General features: G+C 38.9%; 1 protein-coding gene across 4 annotated transcripts; it reads left to right on the top strand.

Annotated features, from left to right (window-relative positions):
• The first annotated feature begins 79 nt into the window (after window positions 1–79).
• Window positions 80–19408, top strand: LOC121305394 (tapasin-related protein-like). Of its 4 annotated transcripts, XM_041237009.1 has the most exons (7): window positions 80–520; window positions 1374–1769; window positions 12897–13262; window positions 16555–16839; window positions 17571–17684; window positions 18338–18381; window positions 19019–19408. In XM_041237009.1, exons 3-7 carry the CDS (start codon window positions 13139–13141, stop codon window positions 19163–19165), a joined length of 714 nt encoding a protein of 237 aa, XP_041092943.1. In that variant the 5' UTR covers window positions 80–520; window positions 1374–1769; window positions 12897–13138; the 3' UTR covers window positions 19166–19408. The 4 variants fall into 4 exon arrangements, 3 of the variants coding, with proteins under 3 accessions (XP_041092943.1, XP_041092942.1, XP_041092940.1); XR_005948074.1 differs by lacking the exons at window positions 80–520; window positions 1374–1769 and adding an exon at window positions 9793–9930 and having other exon boundaries at window positions 17832–18381; XM_041237008.1 differs by lacking the exons at window positions 80–520; window positions 1374–1769 and adding an exon at window positions 9797–9930 and having other exon boundaries at window positions 18341–18381.
• The last annotated feature ends 1654 nt before the right edge of the window (window positions 19409–21062 follow it).

Genomic DNA, 21062 nt, shown 5'->3' on the forward strand with positions numbered 1-21062 from the left:
AGGTTTCTAAATGTTAATCTTCTCTTTTATAAGCCTGTCAGCTATAAAGTTATACTTAGATCATTGTTGGCAGCAAAATTCACAGCGCAGTCCAACAAGTCCTGCCTGCTTCAGGACTTAAAGAAGTTCCCCAGCTCTTCATTGAGGAGCAGGCTGTGAAACAAGCACTGCTGCTGTCTTTTAAGAAGGCAATGTATTTAAGACTTCACCCTGGCTCTCCGAGTGCCTCCTAACACAAGATTGCCGTGTCTCAAGGTCTTATACTCCGGCAGGATGCAGTTTTCCTGCTCGCTTGGGGTAGGCTGTTGTCTCCTGTTGTCGATTTTCTTTAATCTGGAGGGGGTTCTGTTGGTATCGGGCAACAACAGGCTCTGCAAAGAGGAGGACCAACTTTTGCCCAGGGGACCAAATAAACTGTCAGTTCCGAGCGAATGTATGTGGAAATGTACACTCCAGACTTACCAGTGGATGTACAATAGAAGAGACAGGGTGACAGTGCGTCTCCACACAGCAGTGACAGGTAAGCAATGGCTCAGCTAAAGGCAAATCATTCACATCGGGGGAAGAACAGAACAAAATAACAATGTAACAACCGTTTTTTAAAGAATACCTTCTCTAGTATTATTCGTATTCTAGACCAGAGTTAAAGAATTTGAATAGCACCAGCCCGACTAGGTTGATCTCGTGGTTTTCAAACATTAGAAAACATTTAAAATCATGGTTTATGTCAGTCATTCTTGTTTTACCTTTAAGCATAGCCATTAGCAGACCACAGTATTACAGGGTCACCTATATGACAGTGTTCAGTAGAGGTTAAATCGGCAACCAATTTCCTTATCGAATATAAAACAGGTAATAATCAACAATAAATCGATGAGAACTGTGTATTATCAAAAAAGCAAAAAATAAACACAAAGACTTTTCAAAAAAGAAACCTTCAATTACGACTCAAAATGTAGAACGTTTCGCTCCAAATAGGACACCAAGGCAATCAATCCATCAATGAATGTTGAATTGAGAATTGAAATAAAAGCAATGGCGATCAACAATTGAGTAATTGATTAGCTGCAGCATATTTATCATTCTAGTACAGGTATAGTAGAAGCACTTCAACAGATTACTTGCAGTGTCATACACCGGTACTGTCAAAAATCAAATTGTTACATTGCCACCTTAGATCCCCTGGGATGGAAATTTCGATGTTGAATTTAACATCAATTGATAATTAAGCACATGTTATGTGTAACTCTGATTAATAGAGTCATTAAACAGTTCATATAAACACTGAGAAATAGTGGGTTGCCACATCAACACTGTAACCCTACACTGTTAATGAATACTGCCAGAATGACAGCTGTTCTTCTGCTCCACAGGGGAGAGGGGTGAGTACTGCTGGCCTTTGCAGTTGCCATGTGGGAAAGGGGAGCTCCTCAAGAAGGTCTTTGTGCTGCTGCCTCTCCGAGATGGGGCCCTGGATTCGGCTGCCTCTCTGGAACTGCGCCCCACCCCCCCTGCCGAGCCAGAACTCATGAGCTCTTACTCCGGCCAGGTAGCTCTGAGCCAGGAGTGTGGGTTGCGCTTTGACATCAGCAAGGTCTTCAATGCCACTGAGAACACACTGCAGTTTTGTGTGGAGCCCCTCCTGAGCGGCCATCCAGCCCCCAGCTCCCTCACAGAGGCTCTCGAGTGCCTGCCTTTCCTGGCCACAGTCTGGTTTAGGCGTCGCCCATTGTAAGGAAACAAGATGGGAAACTAAGCAATAAATACAGGTGTGACATTAGGCTGTGGGAAGAGTGTTTATATATATGCATTGAGGACCCTCTGCTTGCTTCAGAAGATCTTGCAGGAAGCTTTTTAGACAATTTCTGTTACTTTAATCACAATGTGTATCAATCAGCCTTTTTGCCTGTGTGGATTTTTTCAGGGCTTTCGTTATTGGAATGGACTAAGTAAATGAATGAAAACAAGGTGTAGTCAAGTGATTCAAACTTAAGAGTACCCAGTTGATCCTGAGTTTGGATGCTCCATTCCAGACTCATTTTGTGACAGTGGGAAAAGTAATTTTTTGTACCTAAGTGAGCTTTGTCTAGGATATGATGGATGTACTGTGAGCCAGTGCTACTTGATGATGCACTCATGCTGCAAGTCCTTCACATGCCTTTCAGACTGTCGGGAGTGAATTCTTCAGTTGCGAATCTCAATGCAGTCGCCCCCTACAGGTGTGATCTGACAGTGCAGTGTTCAAGGGATGTTCCTTATTTTTATGAAGGCGATCACAAAAAGCACTTGTTATAAGCAATGCTAGATGCCTATGCACATATTAATCTATATACTTGTGTAAATGTGAATGTGATGATGGTTGATGATAGCGGAGTTGATGGGGAGGCTGCCTTTTTTGTTACAGAAAGAAGCACCACTGGCATACGATAACAGAATTCAGTGCAGGTCAAGTGAATTAGTCTACTGTTGTTACTTTATACTGAATGTATTGTAAATGTATGTGTGGCAGGCTGGCGAGTGGATAGAGGCCCAGAGACAGTCTGCAGTTCAAAAAAATAACAATTTTATTATAAATAAACAAAAATAAAGTGCACAAGGGCAAAATAACAGATACTCAAACACAAATATAGCAAAAACAAAACTCACAAAAATAAAGTTTCCAGGCTGGGCAATGCCTTCACTGGATTTAGAAAATTCAAAAAACCAGAAAACAAACACCAACCTGCTTCCTCAGCTCCCTTCTCCCCAAATGAGAAGCAGAGGCCTCCTTTTATATCAGGTGGCTGGGCGCTGATTGATCGTTAATCAACCTAATCAATTAATCAACCCCAGCCACCTGAACATAATAAACCCAGGCAGGTAGGGGAAGTTAACCCCATCTCTGCCAATTTAAAAGGGCAGAGCTTTGCTCTGCCACAGTATGAGACTAATATTTGACTGTTAAACTCAACTTGGGCTGCTGTTGTACCAGAACAACTTTATAAATGATGAGGTTTCTTTTTCTGTCCTGGTAAAATAAAAACTACAAAGCATACCAAGTACAGGCTTCATATATATTACGCCATGGCGCCCCACAGTGGACAGCATAGATATCACACCAGTTCAGGCATCATGTGTAAATACCATCTTGTCAATTTCAGTACAAGATTAATAAAAAAAAAAATAAGTTGTTTCTTTAAAAAATATACATGAGTTGTTTATTTTTCAGTAATTATTTCAACAGATTAACATTCTGAACATTTATTTATTTCTTTTAAATTGATTTAATGATCTAAATACAAAAGACAAAAATACCCTCAACACACACTCACCCCTTTAGAGAAGTCCTCTTCATAACACACACTCACCCCTTTAGAGAAGTCCTCTTCATAACACACACTCAATTCCAGCCTAGGGGTCTGTCTGTGTGGAGTTTGCATGTTCTCCCCGTGTCTGCATGGGTTTTATCCAGGTACTCCAGTTTCCTCTCACAGTCCAAAGACATGCTGTTCAGGTTGATTGGTCATTTGAAATTGTCCTCTGTGGTGCCCTGCAATGGACTGGCATCCTGTCCAGGGTTAGTCCTGCCTTGCACCCTGTGTCTGTGGGTAAGGCTCCTGCTCCTCTCCTCCTAGTGGCGAAGTAGGTAGAGGCAGCTCCATTCTAAGAAACTTTCACTGATACCATATTGTTCTGAAGCCTTATACATATAAGGCCACTCAATAAAATCAAATGCTTTCTCTGCAACAAGAGATAAAGCCATACAGGATCAGTTGTAATAGACATTTTACATAGTTGTGAGGGAATCTGCCCTTAATAAATCCAGTTTGGTTAGATGAATAAGTCTGGGTAAAACATTTTGTACTTTGGTTGCTAGAAGGGAAGCTAGAATTTTTCCATCACATTGCATCAAAGAGTTAGAACAATAATTCTGGACATTTAGTGTTCTTTGTTGGGTTTGAAGGGTAAAATTATTTGTGCTTTGTACATAGAATTTGGTAATATTTTCTTCAATAACCATGCCTGTAACAACTCGACAATTCATATTATTGTTATTAATATTGTTCTTGGAGAGAGTAACTTTTCTGTCAGTCAATATTTGAACCTGTGCTGTTTTCATCTCCACACTCTCCAATGAAAATGTGTCCCGAATAAACTTTTCAGCCTCCTGAAGCGTTTTGAAGAGATGACCCTTATTCAGGTAGGTGATGAGAGGTCAAGCTGGGTAAATCATGCCATATTGCATATTTTTATCCTATAGTATTTTTTTTTTCACATGCATAAACTGCATTTCATTGAGCTGCACTTCAGCTGAAAAGTCTCCAAAGAATTAAATCTGACGTTCCTTGCATGACACAGTTCAGAGAAAGCATGGGATGCAGTCTGGCAATATTTCTAAGGTGAAAAAAAGAAACCTTGACAGTATTCAGCACATGTGATTCAAAAGTTAACCCAGGATCGAAAATCACACCCAAATTTTTCATCTTAGATCTGAACTCAAGCATGGTTCCATCAACAGACAGATTTAAAGTACTGGTTTTACTCAGCAGGCGGGGAGTACCTAACAGCATTATCCCAGTCTTGTCACAGTTAAAGTGTAAAAAAATTTGTGACATCCAATTTTTTATATCAGAGATACAGACAGTTAGGGCAGAGACAGCAACATTGATATCAGGTTTAGAATGAATATAGTTTTGAGTATCGTCTGCGTAAAAACGATAGTTTATGCCGTGAGACTGTAAAATGTGGCCGAGGGGAAACATGTAAATACTAAATAACAGGGGGCCGAGAATAAAGCCTTGCAGAACACCAGAAATTACTGGCCCAACCTCAAAACTAAACCCACCCAGGGAGATAAATTCTTGACATCCTGTTAGATATGATCTAGACCAGTTAAGGACAGTGCCAGAGAGACCAAATAAACTCTCTAAACTATCAAGTAGGATCTCATGTTTTACAGTGTCAAATGTTGAACTAAGATCCAAAAGGATTAAAACTGATAAAGCACCATTAACAGATCATTAGTGACTTTGACCAGGGCAGTCTCAGTGCTATGAAGATGTCGGAAGCCAGATTGAAAGGTTTCAAAAAGATTGTTATCAATGAGATGCCAGTTTAATTTTCTAGTGACAGCTCATTCTAGAAGCTCAGCTAGAAAGGGCAAATTTGAAATGAGGCAAAAATTATTAAGATTATCCAAGGCCATGTGACATTTTTTAGGCACAGGCGTTACTGTTTTAAAAACAACCAGAACCACACCAGAACTCAGGGACTCATTTATAATAATTAATACCAAGGGGCAGAGCAGCTCAAAACAGGACTGAAAAAGAGCAGAGGGGATAGGATCCAACAGACAACAGGCAGTTTTCACGCGAAGGGCCAGGTCTGTAAGAGAATTAAGAGTGAGAGGTGTAAAACAGGATAGAGAGGACACCACAAAGCCAGGCAGACCGAGGGAATGTGCAGGAGGAGTCTGAGAAGAGATACTAATGCGTAGGCAGATATTGTCAATCTTAGACTTAAAAAACTCTAAGAAACTATTGCATAGCTGATGTGAAGCTGGTAATGTGGAGGGACAATTAGGCTTTAACAATCTATCAGTAGTAGAGAACAAGTGTCTAGGATTATCTTGATTATTAGAAATAATATTTTAGAAATAGGCAGAAATCTGGCAGCTGCCAAAGAGCCCTGTATTCAAACAGAGATTCCTTCCAGGAGTGTAGATGGACAGTAAGAGCAGAATCCCACCATCTACCATCAATTTTACGACAGCCAGCCTTAAGAGAGCGCAAAATCCCAAGTTCATAACAGTTTCTGTAAGCAAAAGGAGCAAGAATAAAGTTTTGTTTATAATGCAATAGTAAAGAAGGAGAGTACCTTAAAACCACAGTGGAGACCAGGTCGAGAGGGCCAGAGATCAGAGATCCACAGTTGAAAAACGGTCAGCAACCGAACCAGCCACTGCAAAACCAGAAACTCCTCACAGCAAGGCCCCAGCGACTAGGGATAGCAAAGGCCGGGCCACACACACAGAGCAGCAGAACTAACAGCACAGCAGACAGTGACCTCGACAAGCCATAAGAAAACACCCAGCCAGCACCCAGCTCACCGGGCAAGCAGGAAAGAGCACCTCTCTAGAGACCGATGAGCAGAGATAACACTGCAGACAGGCAGGCGGAGGCAGCCGAAGGACAGGCAATCACGACAGGCAGGTAAAACACAGCGGCAGGTAGCAACGATGAGTGAGACAGCCAGGCAGAGAGACAACAGTCCAGGCAGGTAGCAGCGGAGACAGCCGGGCAGAGAGACAACAGTCCAGGCAGGTTGCAGCGGAGACAGCCAGGCAGATAGACTGCAGTTCAGGGGTGTAGCAGAGGAGACAGCTGGGCAGAGAGATGGCAGTCCAGGCAGGCTAACCAGGCAAACAGACAACCAACTAAAATTGAGCGTACAGGTTGAGTGTAAAGACTACTAAAAAGGTAAAAAAAAAAAAAAAAAAAAAACGTGCACAGCGTACTCCCCTCGTGCAATGCAAATATATGCTGATCTATACTTTCGGTGTGGTAATGTACTGCTACTGTTGTGGATAGTTCTTTACTGTTGAGAGTGGGAGAGCTTCTGTCATATTGAATGTACTGCAAAGACCAATAATTATATTTATCTATTATGTCTAATTGCAAGGTCCTGGAATGTGTAAGGTCTAAACTGTCTGGTCAAGAGATGTAAAGTTTTAGATTTTATTTTCTTTACATAGAAAGGGTGTAGAGATTGCTTTGATACAAGAGTCTCATCTAAAATCAGCAGATGTATGTAAATACCAAGATAAATACAACATGGCTATTGCCTATTCATGTTCTCTAACCAAATCAAAGAGTTTCCTGATAGCTGTGCATAGGAAACTGAATATTACTGTTCATTCTAAGGTCAGTGACGATGATGGAAGGTTTAATCTGACCTTTGACCCCGCACTAGATTTATGCAACAATACTGCGGTCTCTTTGCCTGCTGCTTCTAGAGCTTTTCAAGAATTCTCACATGAGCTAAATGCAGAGGATACATGGCGTCTGAGCAATTCTGGTGTTAAAGATTTTATATTAGATGCAAAACTTTTTCTAGAATTAATTATATTTTTAACTCTCCAAATATCCTGCAATATATCATATCTACCGATATTCTGCCAAACCTAATATCTGTTCACACCTCGGTTTTATACACATACAGTGTTTGTCCTCAAGTACAACGTTCTAGAAGATGGAGGTTCAATTCCTTCCTCTTGCAAAACGAATCCTTCGTAAAACACTTTACAACACAGAGAAAGACAAAGAAACTAGCTGCTTTAAAGGCACAACATAAACATGCAACCAGGACCGAAGCAGGATTTTTGATTCATAAAGCCAGACAAAGTTACTACAAGCATGCAGAGAGACCTAGTAGACTATTGGCCTTGAGATTGAAACCTTGGCTTCAATTGTACTCACTCTGAATCAACAGGTCCAAATCCATTGTTAATGCCTTTAAACTTGGGGGCCAACACAACACTTCTCTTGCTCCAGACATTAGGCTTTACTTATCTGGGAATCAAGAGTCAAACTAATCTTCTAACAAGAGAATTTTACAAAAACACTGAGGACAGCTTTTTGTGAGTCGAAACATTTGTTTTTAACTAATAAACAGGAATTAACTAGAACAACGTAGCATTGTATTTCTTTGTATGTGGATCCGTACTTTTGCACCAAAAAAACTGAATAAAATCAAATCCGACCCAAAGAGATGGGCAGATTACTTTACATGGTTATAAAGGCGAATGTTCCCCCTCATATAACTTTTTTTGGTTTTCTGTGCTGCTCCTGCTTCTTCCCCCTGGATATATGGAAGATATTAATTCTAAATTTATTTAGAAAGGCAAGCGTCCTAGATTTAGCTGGTGGCATTAAATGAAAGCATTTGGAGGATTGGCTCTACCAAACTTTCCATCTTAGCTTTCTGGCACCCTACTGAGGCTGATAAAACCAATCAGACTCCAAGATATTTCCTTTAGTGGCCTAAAGCAGTGCTATGCCTCCCTACATATGGGTTTTATTATGGCTGACACGCTAGAGAAAGGTCAGTAGCTGTTTTGGCATTAACCCTAAACTGCATAAACTCTCCCCTATCTGGAACAACATATTTCTGCTCTCAACCCTTTATCTACTCACCCTGGACTAACAAAAAATATCTGTTTTAAATGACTTTATCTACGCACGCACATTCAAGACACTGACTCCCTGGATTCGCGCTTCTTCTTGTATTTCAAGCTCTGTTCATCCCTTTGGGTTTACGGTGTCCCTTGGAATTCAGCTTTGCTAACTCATCTGGCTCAGTTCTTTTCCCTGATACGCTCAAATAGGGGATTGGTTTCCGCACTATATAATCGTTTTGTTCTTCACAAAAGGACCCCTTACCGATCACCAGCATATGGAATAGAGAATTAGACACTTGATTTTATTCCGGACTGGGAACAAATCTAGGGCAATATTTTTACATCCTTCAAAAATTTGGCACACCAGCTAATATATTTTAATTTCACCCATAGAGTTTATATGACCCCACATAGAAAATACCAAATGAGAATTGTGAAAGACCCCTGCTGGCAGGGGTGCACCTAGGTGTGCAGTTGGCACCTATCTTCATATGTTTTGGGAATGCCCCAGGGTCTATGCCCATTGGAAGGGTTAGTTTCAGTGGTGTCTGGGATGATAGTGTTCAGGTACTGTTGTGTCCTGTAGTGCTCCTTTTGGCAAATGACTCACAACTAGATATTCCCAGAATGTCCAAAATGTCTGTTTTTTGCTGGGTTTGACTGCAGCCAAGAAAGTGATCCTGTGGGGAAGGGTGGAGCCTGGTATACCATTTCTAAACGCGTGGTTACATTTCTTCCATGAGATGATTTTATTTGAAAGGTCCATGGCTGGGCTACATCTGGCTAGCTCGGCCACGTTGACCTCTTGGTCGGCTGCAGGTAATAACATAGCTGAGCACCTTATTAAGGGGGCCCCCCCATTAGGCTCCACACACAAGCACTGCATTATGACCAATTTTCTTTTTATGTGCTTTCATTACTGTATTACTTTATAGTACTGTAATTTGACATATACTATTATGTATTTGTATTTATTTTTCCTTAAACTATACTTTATTTTCATTTTTATTTCTAGTACTGTATTGTATAAAAAATTGACAAAGCATCCTAATAAGTTTTCTGTGTAAAAATATAAGGCGAGTTCTAATACTACAATACTTTTGTAAACGTGCTTAATAAAGAAATAAAGAAAATATACAACAGTGCAAAAAAGCAAACACACACATACAACGTGCACACAATAATAACACTCCTCAAGTGGGGCTTTAAGATGGCATTTGCACCAACATTAACACCCAACGTAGATCACTGAACTGGAAATGTCACAGACCCAGTTGAAAAACACTGGAGGAGGGCTGTAGAGGTTTGTAACGCCTTATCCTGCAATCTAAGCAGATATAGTAAAACACAGAGCAGTTATGTAAAGGCATTATCACTGATTTTGTTTTTTGCAATATTGTTTACATTATCATATTAGCGTTGCCACAAATTCTAACTTTATTTTTTTATTTGGGTCATGTTAGTTTGCCTTGTGGTATTACAGAGGACAGCTAATAGGTGTTCATGTGTTTGGGGGGCATGCTTACTTCATGACTGTGGTTAGGCAGTTTGGGGGTTAGAAAATATGAGCTGATAACATCTGTAAATTCACAGAAGCTTACAGGAAAGGCTGTGACAACGACGAAGTGTGAATTGCGTCAGTGGTTAAAGGTTTTTATAAATTAACCTATGATGAATTCTCATTTTGAACCACACTCATCTATGGTTTTCTTAACTCTGAACAATGGGTTTCCACTGGAATAAACACTGCATCGCCATTTTATTAATAATTAGTAAGTATTCTGGGGGGGGGGGGCAGTTCAGTCTGTATTACTGTACTTTTAACTGCATTTCTACTATCTAGCTATAGCATGTTTTGCTTCAGTTGGGTCTACGGCATCTGAAAAAAAAACTATAATATTTTAAAAATCACCCATAATCATCATACAATAGTGCTAGACTTAGAAAGACTAAAAGAAAATTCAAAGACAACCATTTTGACTACAGAGTCTTTCTCAATGTCTTCAGTGTTGTCGCTAACTTTTGCCGGTAACATTTTACATTAAGTGTCTCTAATTGCTGTGTATTTCCATAGTAGTTACTTAGTACACAAAATTACAATGTTATTATTCATAGTTTCAATGTACATAGTGTGTATTATGTCATGATAGCACCCTAATCCTAACCCTAATCCTTTTTCTGAACTTACATAGATCTTGCAAAAAGATACACATTAAGTATATTGTAACTATGCATAATAACATTGTAATGATGCATAGGTACACATGTATTTACTATGTAACTACTATTTAAATACACACTAATTAAAGTGTAAAGTGTCTTGTGATTGAATCATTTACTTTTTTTGTATTTCTAAAAGATACAAAAATACTAAGTCTTTATCAGTAGATTTTAAGAGTTCTAATCAAAGTGTCAGAGAATGTTGCTAGTTTAATTTAGTATTTTTCTATTGTTATAAAACAGTATTGTTTAAATACGTATTCAATTGCATAATTGTAATTTATTTGAATGATCAACATATGAAATCATTCTAAAAAGCAAATTAATGGACAGTATGGCGAAACTGGAGCAAGGGCTCTGGAAGTGAGAGTGATAAGCAGCTTCTGTGTTTGCCTTTTCAAGTTTGTTTGCTCTTCTCTCGTATTCTTTTTGGGAATTAATTATTAGAGACACTTAACGGAAAGTGCAACCCTTTTGTCATTTGAATACCTTTTAAAATATATCAAAAATACTAAAATAAACTCGGAAAACAACCACAAGTCTATCGCTATAGTGACTTAACTCATTCTAAACCCATAAAAACAATATTGCAGTCATAGAAACAATAAAATATCTAGAGGGCATGGAGCTTAAAATACAGGGCTGTCCAGTTTTAATGGACGCTTTGCAAGCATGAATTATTGCAAACCAATGTTTATTTTCAGGGGAATTTATTGTTTAAAATAAATACATTAAAAGTATTTTTTTAATTGTAAATTTTCATTTTGTAATATTCTTTAACCATATTAAACATGAGAGGCTTTCTATTTGAATCACATAATACACTTTGTTTTTTTTTTCCTTTGTTTTTTTTTTTTTAAATGACCTTGATTCTTAACAGCAAAACTCAGGCAAAGATCTGTCAGGTTAAAAATTGCATTGGCATCGTTTCTGTGTGAAATTTAGGTTAAACCCCAGTTTTGAAAAATCTGTTTGACCAGTTTTAGCCCTTAAATCAGACTCCCAATGTACTAAAACAAACAGTGGGACCCTTATTTCCATCCGCACTTTGCCGTTACTGGACCCTCAGCTAATGCATTATTGTCTATCAATGTCTTTGTAGATATAACTCTGGTGTTCCTAAATTGTTGCCTCCTAGATCTGTATTACTGCACTTACTGTAAACCATACTGTTTGGAAATATTAATCTTATAGTGTAATCCTATACTGCCCTGTACCACCTGTAAGTCATCTTGGATAAAGGGGTTGGCCAAATTAATTAATTAATTAATTCGTTAATTAATTAAATTAATTAATTATTAATAAGATTAATAATAATATAATCTAATAATAAGTATAATAATAATTCTGTATATTGTTACTATTCAAAAGGATAACTCTATCCAATACAACCTTTGTATTGTGTGGATACTAACACTATATATTAAAGGGTACATAAGGGACTTTTTATTTGATTGTGTTACATGTTCCCATGTGTTGCTGCAACTGTTTACGTAGGTGTGTGTATTGTTTTTATTTTTTTTTTTTTTTTTTTTTTTTTTACATTTTGACCACTTTTTTAAAACTTACACAATGAATTCTCTGCCTCAAGATGGCTTCCCGTGTACCCGCATGGACCTCTCAGAACTACATTTCCCATCGTCCTCCTGCTCACTGGTAAGTCCATCTCAGTTACATATGTGAGCAGGAGGATGATGGGAAATGTAGTTCTGAGAGGTCAATGAGGGTACATGTGAAGCCATCTTGAATCCAAGGCAGGGAATGTAATTTAAAAGTTTAAAAAACTGGTCAGAATGTGAAAAAAATAAATAAATAAAACAATGCACACACCTTACTTAAACAGTTGAAGCAACACATGGGAACATGTAACATATCAGAATATAGGAGGCACTTTTTAATATAGAAAATTGTGAGGGTCTGGAACCAACTCCCCAGTACTGTTGTTGAAGTCGACACCCTGGGATCCTTCAAGAAGCTGCTTGATGAGATTCTGGGATCAATAAGCTACTAACAACCAAACGAGCAAGATGGGCCGAACTTTCTTATGTTCTTATGTTCTTATAAAAAGGTCCTCTTTAAGCTGATCATTTTGTCTCGTAGCTATTATAAAAAATAACACTCATTTTTGTAGAGAAACAGACTTTTAAGTGTTTTAATAAATGTACGCAAAGGACAATTAAATATTTTGGAAGTGTTCTTTGTTTTATTTGTTAAAGAGTGTGATGAAATTGAATCCTATTTCAATGTTCTCGGTGTTTTAATCGAAAGGGGTTACCAAAAGGGTGCTACAGATTAGTAGGTGTTAACAGTCAATTACATAGCAATACAACACCCCTGTGCTAAAGGAGTGAACAGCAGACAGTGAAACCAGTACTATCAGTTAGAAATGTCTTGTTGTTCTTGACTGTAGACCATCATGACATTACACAATGTTATCGGTATGTTGTCATGTGCGTATAGCACCATGCAACATATCTCTCAATGAGATTTGAAGTATTAACACATTTCTCTCTCCCAGGTGCAGCCGCTGTGTGCGGAACTCCAGTCAGCATCCTCCAATCTCCGCCACTGCTGTCCGTTCACAATGGACAAACTGCTGCTTTAAACTGCAGCATTTCCAATCACAGACAATTAAATTTACAGCTCGTCTTATTCTACTGGTATCTGTTTCCCGGTCACCCAGAAAAGAAGGCAAACGCCACAAAAGAGTTGGCGATTGAAAATTCGACACACACATCAATCTTTGAAGTTGATATTTTTATGAGCTCCTTGACCCTTCGAAACTTGACTCCCTATGACGAGGGAGTGTATAGGTGTTGTGTTTACGTGGTCGTACCCTCAGCTAAAGAGTACAGAGGAAATGGAACTGTGCTTTCAATTAAAGGTACGGTCAGTTATATGTGTTTGCAGCTTTTGTGGTACATGATGTACATGTATTCTTTTTTTTTTTTTTTTTGTTGTTATATTTGTTTAATATTGATATTTACTGTATATGTTTATTTATTTTTGTGATTCAAGATGTTTATTTATTTGTGATATCGGATATTTATGTTACATAGGTAAACATAATATTTTCAAATTAGTATTCTGTACTACTAGTTAAACTTGCTTTAGGTCTTTAATTTAAAGTGTGTCTGTGTGTGTGTGTGTGTGTGTGTGTGTGTGTGTGTGTGTGTGTGTGTGTGTGTGTGTGTACATGCAGCACAAATCATGAAAAAAACATATTATAAATAAAACTTAATATGTGTCTTATTGATTGTATGTTCATTTTAAATACAAAAAAAAAAAAAAAAATCTAGATTTTAGTGGGTTGAATTAAATCAAAATAAACCCCAAAGCTATTTTTTTTTAGTTACAACTGAAGAGAGCAGAAAACTATAGTGTCTGAAGTTGGTAACATATCAGCCTATCTTCAGTTGCCACTAGTCAACTATTGGTACCATCTACGCAAATCTGCTAGTTGTTACAGCCCTAGTTATCATACTGTGTGTGTGTGTGTGTGTGTGTGTGTGTGTGTCAGTGTGTGTGTGTGTGTGTGTGTGTGTGTGTCAGTGTGTGTGTGTGTGTGTGTGTGTGTGTCAGTGTGTGTGTGTGTGTGTGTGTGTGTGTGTCAGTGTGTGTGTGTACTGCATCTTATAAAGTGCTTTGTGATGGTGGTCCACTATGAAAGCGCTATATAAAAATAAAGATAAAATATATAAATATATTATATATATATATATATATATATATATATATATATATATATATATATATATATATATATATCCAGAGTGCCAATCTTTTTGGAAATGGTTTACCAGGTACCTGCGGTAAACAATTTTATGGGGTCCCGGCTCCTTTTGGGGTATGGTTGAAACCCCATTACTAAATTTTTTCTTAGTGAATTTAATTCAACATCCACGCACTATACGATCAATTTATGATAGTCCCCTATGATAGGGCGCAATCTGGCGCTAAGACTAGACAGGTTGCAAGTGAAAACATGCACCTACGGTAATTAGTCTAGACTATGTAGTTATGTCTGGTGACTTTTTGACTTTTTTTTGAAGGAACCGAACAGGATAGCAGTATCAACCAACGATCATTTGGGTGTGGTTTTACAATGTTTAGTAGGGAATTTGTGAAAGGAGGGGGGAAGGGTGGAATGTTTCAGTACACCATTAAGGTTGGGTCAGATGTCCAGGGGCAGTGGGGAGATGGTAGAAGAAGGGCAATGCCTGCTTGCTAGGTCATAAATTCCAGGTTGAAGTGAACATAACAACCGCAACGGAGGGGGCAATCATGCCCCACAGCTATCCTCTATTGGTTGAGTATATGAGTTTAGGGGGTAGGGATGGATGAATTGTCTGCTGAGTGACAAATCCTGATAGGAGCAGGGGATTTTATGTAGAAACTATATAACCCATGTATGTGCTTTACCCCGGCAGAATACACTAGTTACTGATGAAGTGACTGTTATTCTCCGGAGCGCTCTGTATTTTGATGACCACTGCAATAAACCTTTGATGCAACGATCGGTGTGATCGATTGTCTCCGATCATCTCTGCACTTCATTTTGCGACCCTACAGTTTAAATACAGTTTCTAATGTTTCATGCTGTAGGATTCGTGTGACATGTATTGGCCATATTCCGTTGTTGTTGTTAGCAACCGTGAATTGAGCCAGCTGGGTTTTGACGGCAGTCGAAAAAAGACGTTTGTTTGGTTAAGAATGAAGTGCCTCTCCTGATTATTAAATTCCGACTCGTCAATACATAACAGCGGCATCCAAGCAAAACATTGAGTGGAATTTCTTTACCAAACAAGAGAAAATGGAATTTGTAAACTCTGCCAAGGAAGTATTTCATTCAAAGGAGGACTTACTTAATAAAATAAATAAAGGCTACTTCTTTTATCTTTTTTGTAAGAAACTATACCTGCATAATAAATGTAGATAAAGCATTCTGTATTGGAAGCCACACGGTTATTATTGATGGATCGCAGTGTCTGGTTAAGATCACTGACCTTAACCGACAGGATGTTGTTATGTTGATTTGTTTCTGATTAAGTTCCTGAGAAAAATAGTGCCGAATAGTTGAGGTGTAATTGTCTCGGCTGTGTGTTACTGTTTCCTGTAAATCACTGATGTCCTATCAGTTAAGAAAAGGCTTCATGCAAAAGCTTGTTTTAACGTTGTCTTTACACCAGCCACAGACCCACACTTACATCTGCATGTGTCACATTTTCTTTAAATTCTGAAATTAATATATAGAAACCTGGATAGTAAAAAGAGTCCCGGGTAGCGTCGAGCAATTTATACCCAGTGAGTACCCGTGCCAACCTCTAACATATACCTCGGTTAAATCAGCTGGTGGAAAACTCAGCCTTCGCTTAATTCTCCATATAAAATATATATACCCTGCCTCTTTTAATTCAACACCATGCTTTACCCGACACTTATTACCGGTACCGAAGGGATAAAAACTATTAAAAAGACTAATGGATAATTTGACACAAAACCTCCAGCTATTGGACCTTCCAAGGACTTGGGTAGAGTAAGCAGGGTTGAAACACAAGTTTGGGGAGAAAGGGTTAATGCAGTGACTGCATAACTTTTTTTCCACCAATACATCAGTGACCAAGTATTTCCTTATTGTGGTCAGGCAGCATAGAGCTGTGGTCACAATGAAAGACCACGTGTGCAGATTACAGATTACTTAATTGTTGGATAGATAGCTAATGTAATACAGCAGCATGACAGGGTATCTGAAACCCAACCCAGCAACTTCAGCACTGGAAGTGAGGCGCCAGCAGCTCCTGAAGAAAGAACGTGACAAGCACAATGAAGGGGGATTAAAAAAACAGCAGATACAGTGCTAGTCAGGGGCCATCGCTAAAGACTTTGTGTTCTGCCTTATAACAAGAAAGTTCCTTTTGAACCCATCAGGTTACAAGGGACATAAGTGTCCCACAAATAAAATTATGCTATCTTTCTTATTAGTGCAGTGAGGTGCAATAAATAGGTTTTACTGAGAGGTTGGATTTGCTCATCCAAATTTGTCAGTTTCATCCACGTGATACTTCAGTCCCTCGCAAATGTAAAAAGACACGCTCAATTCCTTGTTAACTATTTCCACAGTATAAGGCTTATCACTGTCATTTTCATAATGGCTTTCTCGTATGCATTTTTGACAGCGGCTCCAGTAGTGTCCCTCACAGCTGGCACTGTGGATGAAAGAAGAGGTCTGGTCAACCTGACCTGCAGTGTAATGGGGTTCTACCCCCAAGATGTGACTGTGTCCTGGGAGAACACCCCTATCGGAATCCCCCCTTCCATCCAACAGCATCCCCTCACGCTGAACCAGGATGGCACGTATAGCACCAGCTCCAGCCTCCTGGCGAGCCCAGAGACTGACATGACCTGTGCAGTTAACCATCCATCTCTAGCAGAGCCCATTAGGAAAACCAGTGGGAAAGGAGGTAAGCCCAAAACGGCATCTTCTCATGGCCGGATTCCATTTTCTTCAATTATAGCATCCAATTCAGGCTATTGTAAACTGGGAACCAGAACATGAGACTTCAAGGGCTTCTGGATTCGGTGATTCCTGGAAATAAACTCGCTCTTTTCGCTATTATAGTGACTTATTACCTATCCAGTTTGACTGTGGCATGAATAATTCAAGCAGATTCAAGCACATACTATACTAAAATACTCAAGTGATCACATACATGATCACCCGATAAAGCATAGGCGAGAGAGAGTAATGCCAGCTTTGGAAGGAGTTGTAATTGCAGTAGGGCATCAGGAGATGGTTCTGTGTATCACACCAGGGATCTCCTAGTCATACTGGATAAAGTAGAAGACAGGAAATCGTTTACCCAGAGCACACACTGACATTGTAATACAAGCTAGTGGAGTTTAAAGGTCATGTTTCAATGGAACGTGGAAGGCTGGTTGGTGTCCTGGCCAGCAGGATGCTATAAATAAACTCAAATCAGTTCAGAAGCACTCACAACTATTGCAAACACCATAGGACAGTAAAGGAAATGCAAACATGAAATATAAATGGCATATGAAGCTACTGTTTAATAATGAAAATATAACAGGTCCCTACTGAACCAGCAATAGGACAGTATTGAGGGAGCTGTCTGTCAGAATCAGGTCAGATACCTGTCTGGATAAACTATTCTTCTTCTTCTAATTCTAACAGGTGTTCCCCAACATTACTACTATTTTTTAATAGTGGGACTTATTGTATTTGTGCCTGTGCTGATCTGGATACTGAAGAAAACGACGAGATACTCTGATTCGAGGAACTTTACAGGTACAGCTTTATGCACTTCAAGTCTGACATCAGTTATGTTCAGTCTTACAGAAAAATACAGTTTTATTCTGTTGAAAGACAGGCAAATGTAAAACGTAACTATTCCGTGGTACTATTGGGACCCTAATGTCATCTTTCTAACTTTAGGCTTTCAACAACATGCAAGGCACAACATGCCTCCCAACTAAGATAGCATGTTGATCCTCAATGCAAGTATCGATCCATTACATTTTACTCTAATTAGATCGCTCCCTCCATCAATGTGCAGCCAGCTATTCTTAAAGGTGCTAGAAGAGTCCCAGTTAATCTGCTTTCTATTTCCCATTCAGTGGTAAATTGGTGTGACTTGCTTTTGGCACCAGCTTCTGCAGCTTCTGGATGGAAATCTCCAGGGTCTGTGTAACAGGGGTATTTTGTTATGGTCTGAGTATCTGCTGAGAGATGAAAGAGACACAGAGGGTTTTGTGGTTGAAACGCCACTCAGGCATCCTGGTTTTAGTAATAAACAGTGGCTGCCACTAGTGTACCAGCAATGGTATTCCTGCCATATCTAGCACACACTACAATGGAACAATTTCATAAAATAAGTACATTATTTACAGCTCTGCCAGTTTGTCTAAACTAAAAGGTAACTCTCAAACCTGTCTCCTCAGCAGACAGACACAACCCTGAAGTGGAACAACAAGCAGACATCATGGTAAGACTAGTCTGTGTTTATACACACATTGATATTGTTCTGTAAAAGGAGAGATACTGTACCCAATCTTACTAGCTGGTGAAAAGTACAAAGAACATAAGAAAGGTTACAAACGAGAGGAGGCTAAATGGCCCATCTTGCTTATTTAGTTGTTTAGTAGCTTAATGATCACAGAATCTTATCAAGCAGCTTCTTGAAGGAACCCAGGGTGTCAGCTTCAACAACATTTCAGGGGAGTTGGTTCCAGATCATTCTCTGTGTAAAAAAGTGACTCCTGTTTTCAGTTCTGAATGCCCCTTTATCTAATCTCCATTTGTGACCCCTAGTCATTTAATATATTTGCTATGTTTTTCTTTTCATCTATGATGTTGCCATTTGTATCTCTTAGACATTTTACTTCCTCCTTGAATGTTCTTCCGCTGTTATAATATTGGAAACTTTTTGGGATTGGTTTTAGCAAAACCTTTTTTTTTCTATTCTTGAAATTGAACATGTAAAAGCAAGAATTTAATTGTTGGCCTTATTACCAACAGGCAGAAAAAAAATCATTGAGAGATCCAAGCTGAATATGATGATATAAATGCATGTAAAATATCGCTGTCATGACTGATATGTATTGTGCTTTGTCGTTCTCTAGTACACCTCAATCCAACACAGACAACCCACCACGATGTCCACATTGCACCCACACACCTTCTCTTCTGAGCCAAACCACCCAATACTGGAAGAACTCACTCTTTACTCCACAGTGATGTCCAGCAGCACAGACAGTGTCAGGGAGTAAAGACTGCAGGTTGTGTTTTCCCTATACAATCCATAAGCTCTTCAACCACAGAATCATCTTTTAATTAATCAGAGCCTTCACATTATTAGTGATCGTTCCTGGTGTTTAACCTTGTTTTTTGATTCTGGGATCTCCCTATTGGTGGTTGGATAAGATACAAATTATTATTCTTATTATTAATGTAACGATCCTGGCTGGGGAGGGGACAGAATCAGGATAGTGTAGGGCATGCGTGTGTGTGTGCAAGGGGTTGCATGTTGTGTGTATGCGTGCAGGGGTTGCATGTTACGTGTGTGTGCAAGGGATTGCATGCTGTGTGTGCGTGTGTGCAAGGGGTTGCATGTTTTTGTATGCGTGCAGGGGTTGCATGTTATGTGTGTGCAAGGGGTTGCATGGGTGTGTATGCGTGCAGGGGTTGCGTGTGTGTGTCGAGGGGAATTGTGGTGCAGGGTTGGCGTGAAAGACAAGCGGGGTGTCAAGGCTGGGGAAGAGGGAAGAGGGAAAAGTCCGGGAGATTTGAGAAATTAAGAGTGACAGAGAAGGGTGTGTATGGGGAGAGATAGCGAGAGGGAAAGGATCAGAGGAATCAAATGCGAACAATTTCCAATCATTTATTTTCATTTTCGACTCCCAGTTCACCTTTACCTTATTTATGATTTTATTTTGTGATTACTTCATTATTGTAAATAATAAATGGCTTGAGCCTTTGTACTGAAAAATGCTGCATTATAATATTCATATATCATATATTATTATTATTATGCTATTCTTCTTGCGCCCTTAATATTATATTGCTGCTGTTGTTTTTTCTATGTGTTGGATACAGTTCCACAACTCTGATGTAATACTTGAACAGTTTTGATAGACAGGGTAATCCAATGCTTTTTACATCTTTGACTTTTACATGTCGCTCTGGCATTTCAGTTGTGTAAAAGGCACTGTCGAAAAGCAACAAATGAAAGCCTTAAATGTAAACAAAAGTGACATGCAAATGTAGAAAGCCAAATGTGGCAACGTGGAAATAAATGTAATTAAAAAAAAGAATACCGTAAATAAAGATTTCTTCTCGTATTTCAGCGTGTGTTTTTGAATATATTGCCATTTTATTTATTGTTGGCAAACAATATCCTCATTTCAACAACAGAAAAAAAAATAGTGTGGGACAGTTTTCATGTCTATACTTTTAGTTTTGTTTTTTTTAGAAAAGCGTGTTAGAGTTCTGGAACAAACACCCTGAGCAATGTTGGAAGGTGATGGAAACCTGGAATTAAATAACCAAGTTTTGTTATAGGGTTAAGCTAAAGTTATGTTAATATTGTAGGGTGATAATTAGAAACGGTTTTGTGTTTTAAAATTTAAAACAACGTACAGTAATAACAAGGGTGGTTGTGTTTAAGAAATAAGGAAGTAGCTGACTGTTATATCATTGTGTCACAGTTGCTTCACAGTGTGCACTACAAACAAGTGCTCCTACTGCACCACCCGTCAAAGCATGAATCTCTTAAAGTTACATATATTACCAATACAATTAATTACAACAAGAGAGCAAATGTGTGAATAAATAAGCACACATAATATTCTAGAACTGTATTGTTTCTAGATGTACAGTATATGTATGTGAACAGAGCTTTTTAAATTGTATTAAACAAGTTAGTGTTGTGTAGCCTGCTTCTTGTGATAATGGAAATACATGTTTAAGATACAGTGTAGGTCTATATAATCCTCTGTGTGTGTATATATATATATATATATATAAATTACATATATATGTAGTAGCAATCCGGTTAACGCCGGGGCACGGCAATCCACACCATCACGGCGGACGGAGGGCAACGAACCCCAGGACTCTTACCATTAAAGCAAAGCGCGGATACTGCTGTACAAAGGAGCTGGATCT

Source organism: Polyodon spathula, chromosome 43 (assembly GCF_017654505.1).
Source record: "Polyodon spathula isolate WHYD16114869_AA chromosome 43, ASM1765450v1, whole genome shotgun sequence".
Lineage (NCBI taxonomy): Eukaryota > Metazoa > Chordata > Actinopteri > Acipenseriformes > Polyodontidae > Polyodon > Polyodon spathula.

Bases quoted from the DNA above. Each gene is read 5' to 3' on its own strand.
- LOC121305394 (XM_041237006.1), top strand. From the start codon at position 9,882: ATGGGTTTCCACTGGAATAAACACTGCATCGCCATTTTATTAATAATT. The intron at 9,931-12,896 runs GTAAGTATTCTG...TCTCTCTCCCAG, and splicing joins CGCCATTTTATTAATAATTA to GTGCAGCCGCTGTGTGCGGA. The intron at 16,840-17,570 runs GTAAGCCCAAAA...TAATTCTAACAG, and splicing joins GAAAACCAGTGGGAAAGGAG to GTGTTCCCCAACATTACTAC.